Raw genomic sequence first — 14140 nt, 5'->3', positions numbered from 1 at the left:
ACCATACTAATACTGTGTTTGACCCCCTTTCACCTTCAGAACTGCCTTAATTCTACGTGGCATTGATTCAACAAGGTGCTGAAAGCATTCTTTAGAAATGTTGGTCCATATTGATAGGATAGCATCTTGCAGTTGATGGAGATTTGTGGGATGCACATCCAGGGCATGAAGCTCCCGTTCCACCACATCCCAAAGATGCTCTATTGGGTTGAGATCTGGTGACTGTGGGGGCCAGTTTAGTACAGTGAACTCATTGTCATGTTCAAGAAACCAATTTGAAATGATTCGACCTTTGTGACATGGTGCATTATCCTGCTGGAAGTAGCCATCAGAGGATGGGAACATGGTGGTCATACAGGGATGGACATGGTCAGAAACAATGTTCAGGTAGGCCGTGGCATTTAAACGATGCCCAATTGGCACTAAGGGGCCTAAAGTGTGCCAAGAAAACATCCCCCACACCATTACACCACCACCACCAGCCTGCACAGTGGTAACAAGCCATGATGGATCCATGTTCTCATTCTGTTTACGCCAAATTCTGACTCTACCATCTGAATGTCTCAACAGAAATCGAGACTCATCAGACCAGGCAACATTTTTCCAGTCTTCAACTGTCCAATTTTGGTGAGCTTGTGCAAATTGTAGCCTCTTTTTCCTATTTGTAGTGGAGATGAGTGGTACCCGGTGGGGTCTTCTGCTGTTGTAGCCCATCCGCCTCAAGGTTGTACGTGTTGTGGCTTCACAAATGCTTTGCTACATACCTCGGTTGTAACGAGTGGTTATTTCAGTCAAAGTTGCTCTTCTATCAACTTGAATCAGTCGGCCCATTCTCCTCTGACCTCTAGCATCAACAAGGCATTTTCGCCCACAGGACTGCCGCATACTGGATGTTTTTCCCTTTTCACACCATTCTTTGTAAACCCTAGAAATGGTTGTGCGTGAAAATCCCAGTAACTGAGCAGATTGTGAAATACTCAGACCGGCCCGTCTGGCACCAACAACCATGCCACGCTCAAAATTGCTTAAATCACCTTTCTTTCCCATTCAGACATTCAGTTTGGAGTTCAGGAGATTGTCTTGACCAGGACCACACCCCAAAATGCATTGAAGCAACTGCCATGTGATTGGTTGGTTAGATAATTGCATTAATGAGAAATTGAACAGGTGTTCCTAATAATCCTTTAGGTGAGTGTATATATATATACAAAGGGGGCAATGCACCTGGGAAAGGTTGCTAGTTCTGGCTATTATAACTGCTTCAGTATCTGCTGAACGCAAGTTCTGCCATACACTGGCACTGCACAGTAATACACTGATGGTAATATACATACTAGACCCCCTCAGGGCATTTTTGAAAACATGCATAACTTAATTCAGAGGCTTGTTCGATACACCTAAGAGCTTTACTTTCTTAAAGAAAGTAGCGGTCAATTAAGGCAGGGTAAATATCAAATGTATCAAATAGTGTTTTACATTACATATTTAGGTCACCATGTGTACTTTGTCTGTTGTTAAGATTTCAATATTGATCACTGAATCTTTGAGATCTGGTCAACTACATTTGGAGGAATCTCATTTCATGTTCACATTACAGAGGAAGGCTGGGCAGCCATGTTTTGTTCAGGTCGAGGCCTCACCTGTGGTAAAGCCTGCACTACGGTGTCCAACAGAGCTCGCATGCCCGTCGCCATCTTCAACAGCTTCAGCACTGTGAACACAAAACCAGAGTGCTGTTTATCCACTTTCCTATTTGCTGCTGTTCACATAACACAGCAAATCTGAATTTGCATTGAGAGTACAACGTTGTGCCAGGGAGGGGGTTAATTGTCCCTCCCTGCCTGCTCATGGACTGCAGGTGGCTGGGGTGATTGATCAATTAAGGTCAATCAACCCCAGCCACCTGCTATATAAGGAGGCCTCATCCTCACAGTAGGGGTTGGAGGTGTTGGAGAGTTGGGTGTGGGAGGAAACCTGCCCAGTGTTGCACGGATTTTGTTTGACTATGTACGTTATGTTTTTACACACTGAAGACCAGGTCCAGCCTGTGTATTATTCGTTGAGTTTTGTGTATCTTTTTGTTTGGCCATCGTGCCAGTTTCTTTTATTTAAGTTTATTTACCTGTGGTCTGTCTCCAAGCCTCCATTACTGGCTACCCCGCCACAAACGTAAAGACAGGATTAAGTTCTACTAAAATAAGACTTTGTTCTTTTATCAATTTGGAATTGCCAAAATCACAAACTGTTATTTGTCATGTCTGGTTAAACATGCGCAGCCAAGATATCTACTTCTTTTCACAGCATCCACAGTGCAAACAGGAGAGCTGCAGCATCGTGGGGAGGACAGATGCAGCTCTCATTGATAGCACTGCGGAGCTCACAGGCACCTGCTCAGCCACAGGTGGTGCTGTTGCACGATGAGGACACCCTGACTGACTCAATCCCACAGATCTGCAGCAGCACTCAGTTGGGAATCCTTACTAACAAAAACTTCTGAGAGTCAGGATTCCTAAGTCAAATGTTTTTCATTACTATTCTTGATTGTTTATTTTACCAAACAAACCATCAAAAAAAGAAAACATCTGCACACCTGCTCCAATCTGGAACAGATGTGTTGAGAATATATATGAAAATAGCAGCTTGTTTTCTGAATTAAACAGAGATTTCTTATATAGGGTGTAATAGGAGTTATTTATACGCAGTGTCTCATAGAGGTTATGACTTTCCATTTCTTGTTGATGTTCTTTATCAACGGTGTCATTTATCAGCCTGGAAATGATAAAATATCAGCATTGAAAACCTTTCGTCTTCTGGTTTATTGTATTTCTCGAATTATGTAGTTCACTGTTATTGTTCCATAGCTTAAATCTGTGGAAATGGCTTTGTGATTGTGACCTATCTTATTAGATTCATATGGGTGACAAACAAAGAGAGAAGCACTGCCAGGTTACATAATGCCACTGCCAGGGTAATATGTGCTTGGTCACCTGCTGTCTCAGCTAGCAGGGGATTGACTCTGACTGCTTTATTAACTGTACTCAGATATACAGGTATACAATGTACTATATTTCAATCCTCTTATTACCTTTAAGATGTAATATAACTGCATAACATGATAGATTGCTAATATAACATTTGATTTTATTGTTTGCCAATTATTTAAAGGCAGACAGCTTTTTACTACTTTATTCTGTATCATAAAGGCAATATATAAAAAGCCAACAACTACAATAACACAATTCTGAGTTCTGCAGTTGTAAATGAATCAATTTAGCTGAGGGATAAATTACATTTCAATTGCACCATGAGAATCCTCCCACTGGATTCATAACTTAAAATTAAAGACAAGACTATAATGGCATCGGAGAGGCAGTCCACATGTGTTAGATCAAACGTGCCCCCCCCCCCGGTTACATTTCTTTCTCTGGATGTCCTAACATAAAAAGCTGTTATTTTCTCCGTGTTATTGATCTTTAGGGTAATTATGCATAACAAGTCTCTTTTCATTAGGAATACGGGAATATGAAAATAATACATATGGAACACGTCAGGAATACATGCTTACTTCATGTGCAGTCATTCGGAACTCAAAATCATGTATACAAAGTAATGTATAATATCTTTGGAATTAAGGATGCTTATAATATTTTTCTTCTCTGTGGACTCCAGTTTTCCAATACAAATTAACATAATTTTCACCTTTTGTGGTAACAAATACACTTCTGTACAAAAGTGTTACAGCAAAGCAATAATGGAGACTGAAAGCTTAGCAATACCTCTTGCGATCCGCAGCACTCTCATGATGCGAATGATGGTCGGGTTTATAGGCAGAGAAGCGTTAATCTCAATTTCCTCTAAAGTAATTCCCATTATGGAAAGAAGAACAATGGCCAGATCCAGCTGGTTCCATCTAGGCAAATCAAAGAGAAATGAATAAGGTATTTACAAAGCTGCGAGGACATGAGCAAACAAGACATCCCACTGATCTCTTCAATACTTATAACAATACATCTTTCTTTTGCCTAAAATTAAGATGGATTTCTAAGAAATAGTGGGACATGTAGTGCAGGATGGAAGTAAAACGGCTGTGAGCAGAATAGAGAGGAACAGTGCAACATTTGTTGTTTAATTCAAAGTTGGAATTCCTCCTGGAAAAGCTGTTTGATCGTGATTATATCATGAGAACATAAGAACATACGAGAGGCTACAAATGCAAGGAGGCCAACTGGCCCATCATGGTTGCATGGATTTTAGAAGTTAATCAATCCCAGAATTGGAAAGGGATTTCGACTACATGAGTTGCAATTTTGTTCCAGACCCTCACAACTCTTTGTGAAAAAATAAGGACTTATTTTCTTCAATCCTAAACATATCTCATCTTGATTTCCACTTGTGGCCTCTGGTCCTTGATTTATTGTTGAGCTCAAAAGTAATACTTGAGGTTGACTTTATCCATCCCATTCCGGATTTTGAATACGTGGATCAACCCCCTTAGTAAGGCCCTCTGTCTAGAGAGATTGAGTTATTATAACCTGCCTGTATACGACATGCTTTGCGGACCAAGACTTCCACAACCACCCTTCAGTTAACTCTCCAGGGCAGTTTGCTCCTTTCTGTAATGTGCCGACCAAATCTAAGCATGATATTCTAAATGAGGCCTAGTGCAGTGTATAATTTTCACATTACTTCCCCATTACAAATTGTCTGTCTTCAGAAGAAGACCTTACATTAAGGCCTCATTAATCAGTCCTAATTCACAGCTTTCACAAGGCATGTAGACCTGCAGCCATGTTCTGACACAAGGGGTTGTGAGCCGAAGAGAAGCTGAAGTCTCGCCAATGCTTTGACTGCAGTGCTTTCAGTGTGCTGGTCTGGGCATTATCAGTTTTTATCCTGAAAAATTATGTTAAGTTTAAGCTTGCGATTCCCCCATCTGTCTCAATCAAAGTAAAAAAAGCGATCACATATCTTTTCTTATGCATACCAAAGTGATTTCACGATTCAGATGGTGTTTACTGCAAAAAGTGAAGAAGGGCATTGACTGAGCTGATGGCTACTTACATACTGGAGAACAGCTGTTTGTGTTGATGAATCAACACTGCGTGGAAAGAAATGAGGAAATCCCAGTCACAAGACAGAGAGACTGAGAAGTGCTGAAAACAAATTCAGGTGAAAAATGGCTCTCCTTCCCTTGCCAGGTGAATCGATTGCTCTCATTTAATCCCAAACAGTTCTAATAAAGACTCCTACAGCTGCTCTTAATTTTTAGTGCTGATCACATCAGTCCGATAGTCTGAATAATCACTTTGAACAGCACTAATACGCAATGAACTAAGCTGGAAGGATGAATATTTTTCAGTCACAGAAATTGGCCTGCTTAAGCCTTCATTCATCCCCATTTTCTCTATAATGCACATCATAGAGTCATCTGACTGGGTACTTAACTGAAAAAGTAAAAGAAATCCCCACAGGGAACGACAGAGGTGACTTTCCTTGTTGTTTGCAATCAGAGTGGCGACAAACTCTCAGCCTAGTGAAGGTACGTTGTTTCCTTTCCCATCAGAATCTGAAACCAACTTGTCAGTTTGCTCGAATGCGCTTGAGTAGGCAGCATGTTTCAGACAAACACTTTAATGCAACACTAGTTGAACACGAAACCCTCTCCACATTGTGAAAGCACGCGGCACCCATTACAAAATCCAGCTGTGGATTTGCAAGGAAACGAACAATAAATCCTTTCTAATGACAAGGTCACTGCATTTTTAGGTTAAATACTTATTAACCTATCCCCAAACTCTACCATGACAGACAGCACATCATTCCTACCCCTTCCTGTCTTTAATCCTTTGTCTTCACTCTGTATCTCCTATTGTCCTCTCCAGATAATACAATAATTGGATACATTTACAAAGATCATTTCAAATAAACCTGCTTATATCCAGTCATGTAATTGGCGGCCCTCTTACCTGTCTTTAAAGAATCGTCGAAAGCCAAACGCCACCAATTTCAACAGGGCCTCAAAGACAAAGACAATGGTGAAGACGTAGTTGCAGTATTTCAGAGCCTCCTCAAGAGACTGTGGGAGAACAACAGCAGCAGTGACTCAATAGGCAATCACTAACTCTGGATGTATTTTAGCTAACATTTAGTTGCCAAACTAAAAAGGTGATGTCATGGTGTTGAGTTGATGCATCTCCTGGTAACATAGTCTTTGTTTATATTCTATAGAACTGCACACTTAATAACTTACTGTTGACTGTCTTTCACTCCTGCTTCCAGACAGTTTTATCTCCTAACACTTGTCAAACCAAAGACACTGGGCCGCTACGGGACACCATGTCAGTGATGAATACTATGCGTGGAGTGAACCTCTCTCTAAACAACTAACTTAAACATTTGAGAACAAGCACTGATGAAGGAGATCTGCTCTGAGCTGAGATCATACCTTGGGCTGATTGTAGTGCTCCATAGACATGGTGACGACATTGATCCCGATGATAAAGGTGATGAAGAGGTCCAGGTAGTGGCTGGTGCACATTGTGTGGATGTAGAGGCGAGCGGGAGAGTAGTCTGCATAGTATGGCCGTCGCTGGGCTTCTGTACACACGACAGCATAGCACAGCACAGAGACATTAGCAGCAAGAGATTTTGACCTTGACACCGACCACCCAATAGCACAGATTAAGATACGGCTTACCGATGGGCAAACGAGTGACTGGCAAAACAAACTGTGTGTGCCAAATCATTTTCTATAATTAAGTACAACAATGCGGGGAGTTGTAGACCTAAGCAGCATTATGGACTGTAACAGGGCTTAGGGCAGGGTGACCCCAGGGGCAACTCACGAAGGAATTTATGCAAGAAAAAACAAATGCATAGGACTTCCTACTCTCATGCACTCTTCCCCTTGCTAGCACACACAGGATTGCATTCCTGGCCTTCGTTTCTCCTACTGCGCTACTTTGGCAAAATGTTTTCTAAAGGTATTCCAACGTGCAAAAGTGCTGGTCTTAATTCAAGCAGGCTAATTAAACTCTTTTCATTTTGATCTCTTAAATGTTGAAGAATCGATCAGTTCCAAATCTGGGGGAGGGGTTGAGTCTTTCCTATCCAACAGTGAGTCTAAGGCCCAGATTAAATCAACATTGCGATCCTCTCCAACAACAGCCAATTCCAAACCCAAAACTTTATGGCAGCTTTCCACTGGGCAGTGAGAAGCCTCTGGCCATCAGAAACATTAACAAAAGGATCTGGAATTTGCGACTGGCAGGGTGGTTCAGGTTTTGATTGAATGTCGGCCTGAAACGTAAAATTAACAGAAAGATATTTCGAACAATTCCTCGCATGCAGCTGCTCCATGCCACTGCTGCAGTAAGACATGCAAGTAAATGGACATGCCCTGGAGAACATGACAATCTTTTGCTGCATCTCTAAACAGATTTAATTGCTTACGGCTCTCAATGCTTAATTTAACTTTGAATTGCAAATCATCAATAATCGAGAAGGGAAATGGATATGATTAAACAAATAGCGAGAGAACACTTAATACATTAAATTGCACATTAAATCACAATGACATTTACTAGATGTTGCATTGGGATACATAAACAGAGGATCTATCATAAATTGCAAAGACACTTAAAGGCATTTTGTGAGCCATCTTTCTGAGTCTGCCATTTTTTAAATATAAAGATTTGCACCAAATTGCTCTAATAATATTTTACACCTATGGCCAAGTTTAATCAATTGAACGATTCTGTAAAGCAACTAAACTGTATTTCTAAAGGAAAAGAGACCCAGAATGCAGAGGTAATGCTAACAGGTTTTGTATTTTGCATCCTCCATCTGTCACCCCCACAGTGTTTAGCCACCTTGAATAACATTGATATAGGAGGAATGTCAAATACCCTGTGCAGCATTCTGCTTTTCAAACATGCAAAATATCCATGGTAAGAAGCATTCCCAAAAAAAAACAAAAAAAAAACAACACTGGCTGAAAACAACACAAGAAGGGAAGAATATAAAATGGGCTTTTCACACTAATACAATGGATCCCTTTCTGTTAAAAAACGTTTACTCAGTTATAATCTGTCAAAACACATACAATTCAAATTGCCCTTGTGTTCATTTCAGTCAAGTTGTTTATATGATTATTTCCATCAATTTAACAATTTCACAGAAAAGTGATCCCCCTTTTTTGGTGACTGGCATAAAAATTGTGTTTCATTACATATTTTGATATCACTTTTAACAGGACGTAAAGAAAACAGTGGCCTTTACAAGGACTGCTGACAGATTGGAGTGGGAAATGAAGGAGATGTGCAAGTGAGTGGCCATATATTTTCCTGCCTCTTCCGATCAAATTAACTGTAGCTTCAGAACAAGCAGTGGCAAAATACAAACCAATTCAGTAACCTGTCAGTCACCTGTTTCCCTGCAACCTAAAGAATGCGTCTTCATTGGGGTGATGTTTAGCCATCTGAGAGTGACAAAATTATGGTAATGGGATCATTCTTTGCCATCTTCTTTTAAAGGTTCTGGAAATAAAGTGCAGTGTAGAACAACTGCCTTATTTCCCAGTTTCCAATTAATTGATTACTTGAACACACGTCAGGATATATGCACAGGGGTATTAGTCATAGTTGTTGCATCCTCAAGATTTAAGTGTGAAAAACACAGTATCTGCCATTCTATATTTAATGATGTGCAATCAAAATCAGCACTGCTTTATATAGCCTGGATATCTCAAATGTGTGAAATATACAGCTCTGTAAAAAATTAAGAGACCACTGCAAATTTTTCTTAAATCAGCATCTCTACATGTATGGCAGCCATTCCATTCCATTTATATTTTTATTTGGAATTTGGGAGAAATGTTGTCAGTAGTTTATAGAATAAAACAAAAATGTTAATTTTACCCAAATACATACCTATAAATAGTAAAACCAGAGAAACTGATAATTTTGCAGTGGTCTAAATTTTTTCCAGAGCTGTATATATAATATGAGTGTTAATTTTTCGCAAAAGCCAAACACAATATTGCTAGTTTGTATAGTTTGCATACATATATTTATGTACTGCACTAATGTCCTTAAAAAAAGAAAACCTGACAGCAGATAATAGGACTGAACAAGTGGACTGTACAGCAGTACTTCCCAATATTTAAGCTGGTCTATAATATGGCTGAAAGGGATTATAGGATTTCATAGTAATAATTACCAGTCCCTGGTATATTATATATTTTCATTGTATTTTCCTTGACATTGCTGCAAATTACTGTAGCGACCAGCATATTATGTTAGTTTAATTAATATAAAGTGGTGATTATTTAACTCTTCTCAATCTCCAGATCTCTGACCCTTCAGAATCTGGTCAGTTCTAGGATATCATAGAATACATCAAAGATGTGTTGTGTTGTCTCTAAAGTCCTCAGTTTGGGGTGGGGGTGGGGTTTGTACAGATATCTTGACAGAAAGCCATCATTCAAGAGATGGGGCCTCAGCCAGCTCGGTGCCAGTTTGATACTTTCTCAAACAACAAAATCTACGATTCTGTTATGGAAGGTGTCAATCGCCCCCACCACACCTCATGATCAAAGACGACATGTTAAACACAAGGAAGAATCTTGTGTTAATCAAAAGACTGTCACCGAATATTAGAATTGCAATATGAAATTAGCAGCTTTGGGTAGAAAATTTGATTTGATCCTGGCCTTAGTCTCACCACATTATTTTGTTTAATTTTGTCTAAGAGCTGATATTGTAGGAAGCGATATGTGATGTTTTGGGATCAAAACTAGCTGGTCTTAAGTATGAAAAAGTTGGGAACTGCTACTGTTTGGACTCACTACTACCCACTATACATTTCCCTTGGATTACCACAGGGCAACCGCACCCAACTGAGTCATCAGAGCAGTAGGGGACAGTGCAGAAGAATAGAGAACTCACACACTTACTCATATGGTCATTGTATTTATTCAACCCAAACCAAAGTCCACATTTCAATCTAAGATCATCCTCAGTGGAGGCAGCCCTGATCTTGGGGGACAGCAGTACATCGTCTTCTGTTTCTTGTTGTACCAGAGCTCTGCATTACTTGATCAAGACATCAACTTGCTAAATTCAACCAATGGAGCACTGTTTTGGGGTTGTACGTAGGTGGGGATTACAAGAGACCTAATCACCCTGCAGGACTGTGGTCTTCCAGGACCAGGACTGCCCAGCACTGCCGCAGGGCTCACAGATCATAACTTGGACTTACCGAAGCTCTGGTACGATGGTACAGTTCATGGGTTTGGGTTTTACTCTTATTGCTCTGTTTACATACTTGTGTGTCTGTTCTGTTCTTGTGTTTATCTATTTATAGTCATCATGGCTCTTTTGTCAGCAGTGGGCATTTTCGTGACACTGTAATACACGAGGGCTGGAAGCCTTTACTCATTCATAAGAACGTAATAAATAAGAGGGGTCCATTCAATCCATATTGCTCATCTGCATTGTAGGGGCTAATAAACCCCAGAATGTAGTCCAGACATTTCTTGTAGGAACCCAAACCAATTGGCTGGGTAGTTTGTTCCAGTCTCCCTCAACATTTTTGGGACCGCAGTGGTCATAAAGTAATTCCCTGTCCTGCTCCACTAACGACCTCAGCCCTGCTAGAGGTCTTGTGGTCTTATCATCACTCTTTGTTTCTTGCATATTAACTAGTTATATATCCAGGTGTATACATTACTTTGGAATCGTACAGGTTTCAATTTGAGGAAAGCTTTTAGAAAACTAGATATATAATAAGCCCCACTGGTATCCAGTGCAGCCAATGCTTATTTAAATACACCTAACAAGTTATTTAACCAAAATTGCCATATAAAACCATTCAGAATATCCCCCTAGAATATGGTGACTGTATAGATATTCCTCTAATTTAATTTGATGTGTATTAGAAGCAAGAATTATTGCTCTCAATATACCTGGTTCTGTTCTGTTCTTCTTTTTCTCCCAATCCACCCACTTTTCTCTTCAGCTATAGACCAGAGCTTATTTCAGTTTCCTCAAGCCAACTGATTCTCATGCCCCCATGCAGCATATTACTGGCATGCAAGAGGCATGCTTTTGATTAACACCATCAAATGCCTTTTCTGCATGACTCAGGGAATTTGCTACTCTTATTTCTCTTGCTTGGATTTTGCACACTGTTTTCAACCCTGCTCTAGCATGTGCTAGACCTGATGTTGAAGTCGCTGCTTTCTCAGTAACAAATGGATATTAATAGAAAGTGAAGCCGACAGATTCCATTCCCTGATTGCCACAACTTAGCTATACAACAATAGAAACTTACAGAACATTTCCTTTTTGGTGAGGACATGGTTCCTTGGGGCATTTTTCTGTTATTCATTTGTGTTATACTATTGATATCAAGTCAAATATATAAGTAAAATATAACCACTGAGTGAATTAGATACATGTTTGCAATAAAGGGGGCACTATTTCATTACAATGGACAGCAATACTGAACGGGTGGACAATATATGGGAACACATAGGCTAATACTGTGCCATCTCTCTGTAAGTTGCGGCAACTAAGAAATTAGTCTTGCTCACTTCTTATTATTGGAAATATGTTTCTGATTTAGTGGCAACTCCAAACACCAGGTCTGTCCCAGACTGGATATGAGTTGGAAAAGGTGCACAGAATTCCAGCAGGAGTTTATAATTTGTTTTCCAGATTCTGGAAGCAGGCAGGGCTCAGAAAGATAGCAGACTACCGACCAGACCCGTATTTCTCCTTACTCCTGCGCTTTTTCTCCAGCCTCCGCAGCCGCTTCTCTTCACGTCTCCTGGCCTCCTCAGCCTCCTGGTGCTGCCGGCACTTGTGGAAGTTCTCCACCACCACCCCCACGAACATGTTCAGTACAAAGAAGCTGACGATCAGCAGGAAGGAGATGAAATATAGCAGCATCCAGGGGTTGTGGTTGCGGACGGGCTGTAGAGAGCAAAAAGGGAAACAAGACGATTACGAGTCACACACCACATAGTTCATAATCAGAAGAACATTCTGAGCAGGGGCTCATGTGATCCTGTCAGACAGAATGTAATCTGTCGGCAATCAGAACTTTTTTTTTTTTTTAAGGGCGTAAAAATGTTAATGTGATGTATAACCAAAAGGCTAATTAAGAGGATGTTTGTTCCATAAGCTGAGAAAATTGTTCGCAAAGGGGACCTTTTGTGGAAGACTAATTCAGTGAACCAGTCAACCTACAAGGCAGGAGTCACCCCTACTGAGATTTCTTGCATTGGTAGAGATTCCATGTGTTTTAATTAAAATGAAGAACATCCTTATTCCTGTTTTAAAGCTGTGATTTGAAAATGGTTCTGTAGCCACTTTCACACTCAAATACCAGCAGCGTTTGCCTGCTTTTTTCTTATTGTACCCCCATTCACACTGACTGGCAAAATTCTGGAATGTACCCTTTCACTCACAAAACGGAGAATGCCGGAAAGAGCGGATATGCGTCACAAGACGTAACATTTTTCATGCTTCCTTTGTTTACACTAATGTGGTGTGCAAGATGAAAGAACTTTGTTTGTCTCTTTTTCAAAGTGATAGAGCTACAATGGATTTTGTGTTTCAAGATGCAAACCAAAATGCGTGGACTGGCAAAACAAAGGTTGCAATACGAAGCCAAACGGAGTACTGTTATCTGCACCTACAATCCATGGCAGTTTACAGACACATGTCTGAAGATGTAACCTATTCTGATTAGGTACACCAGTTAACGTACCGCGTCACAACAATGCAAGGACGTGACGTGTCATTTTCCGGCATTCTTATTCCTGCTCCATTCACACAGACCCGTTGCCATAAATTCGGTAGTGGAAAATTCCTGGTGTCGACATACCAGCATAGAGCCTTTCACATAGACCTTGCTGGGAACAAAATGCCACAGAAAAGGCTGCAAAGGTTTCTGCGTGCATGGGGCTTATGTTATGTCACTTGGCTAAATCATCTGTTTTATTGCCTTTGTCCAAATTATTACATAAAGGTCAGTGGTGGGGTAGCATGTAGTTACTAGCAAGTTCTAAATTAGTTTATTATTATATTTCAGCTAGAAATCTTAATAATAAACTTAGAGGTATTTTATTGAACTGTACAACCCTCATGGTAGAAAACTGGCAGAGATGAAAGCTTATGGAGATCAGTGCTGGACACATGTCACTTATATTCTCAATGCTGTCTGGATTAGAAACAGAGGATGGTTTGCCTTTGTTTTAGGAGATTAAACCTCTAAACATGAAATCTCTAAAGAGATCATTCACTTGAAAAAAGTGAAAATACATTGTTTTTTTACATCATTCACACATGTAAAAGAGACTTATTTTCTTATCATGATTCCCTTGAGATTTTCTCCCAAATGTGCATGCGCATCGACACTTCATGTGTAAATAACCATGTAAACCCCACCATTGATGCCGATTGATTATATTTGCCTTTTAAATTAAATAATCCAAACATCATGTCAAGTCCAGATCCCAGAGAATCTGCTTAAAGAAAAAACAGCCGGAGAGCTCGTTCCAGACTCCATGTTAATATTACATACAGGCCATTACATATAAAGGAGCACCACTTTGACTAATGCACACTGACAGACATTTGACTAGAATCAGTGCAGGCTATTGTGAAGCTGTGTACTTGTTTGGCAAGTTCCAACTTCTTTTATCCTCACAAATAAGCTCCTCGCTAATGTAATAATTATCCTGTTAAGAGGTGAGACAAAATTGATCTGTACAGGCAGTCTCTGGGGACTCAGTCCCGGCTCTCCACTTCTGCAGTCTTAAAATATGAAGGAGCGCAGTGCAGCAGAGATAAATACAAGGAGACATTTTAGGAAAATGTTTCTTTTTTTCTATCCTGACAATGTACTGTAGCCAGAGGGATAGTTGATGGCAATGTGTTGTTGTTTTAATAATATATATAGAAGAATATAATTATCCTAGACAGCTTCATGTCAGCAATAATAAAATATATGGAATTCTGCAACACTTCAAATACTTATTCAAACGGTGCCAACTAATTAGGTCTTTGGAGACAGGACGTTCCTGCTAGCGGTGGTTCTGGGCGTTTTGTACTGGGGAAGGTGAAAAGAG

General features: G+C 40.1%; 1 protein-coding gene across 1 annotated transcript in view; it reads right to left on the bottom strand.

The window, feature by feature from the left end:
- cacna1ha (calcium channel, voltage-dependent, T type, alpha 1H subunit a) overlaps positions 1-14140 on the bottom strand; it is a 100043-nt gene that overhangs the window by 20817 nt on the left and 65086 nt on the right. The window contains exons 23-27 of the mRNA XM_066690199.1: positions 11786-11978; positions 6446-6597; positions 5967-6076; positions 3777-3910; positions 1641-1711 (exon numbers count right to left, since the gene is read on the bottom strand). Of these exons, the coding sequence (XP_066546296.1) occupies positions 1641-1711; positions 3777-3910; positions 5967-6076; positions 6446-6597; positions 11786-11978 (660 nt within the window). The remainder of the gene's footprint in view (positions 1-1640; positions 1712-3776; positions 3911-5966; positions 6077-6445; positions 6598-11785; positions 11979-14140) is intronic.

This window comes from Amia ocellicauda, chromosome 17, assembly GCF_036373705.1.
Source record: "Amia ocellicauda isolate fAmiCal2 chromosome 17, fAmiCal2.hap1, whole genome shotgun sequence".
NCBI classification, from domain to species: Eukaryota; Metazoa; Chordata; class Actinopteri; order Amiiformes; family Amiidae; genus Amia; species Amia ocellicauda.
The sequence above is the reverse complement of the archived record's forward strand: the minus strand, read 5'-3'. Positions and strand labels throughout refer to the sequence as shown.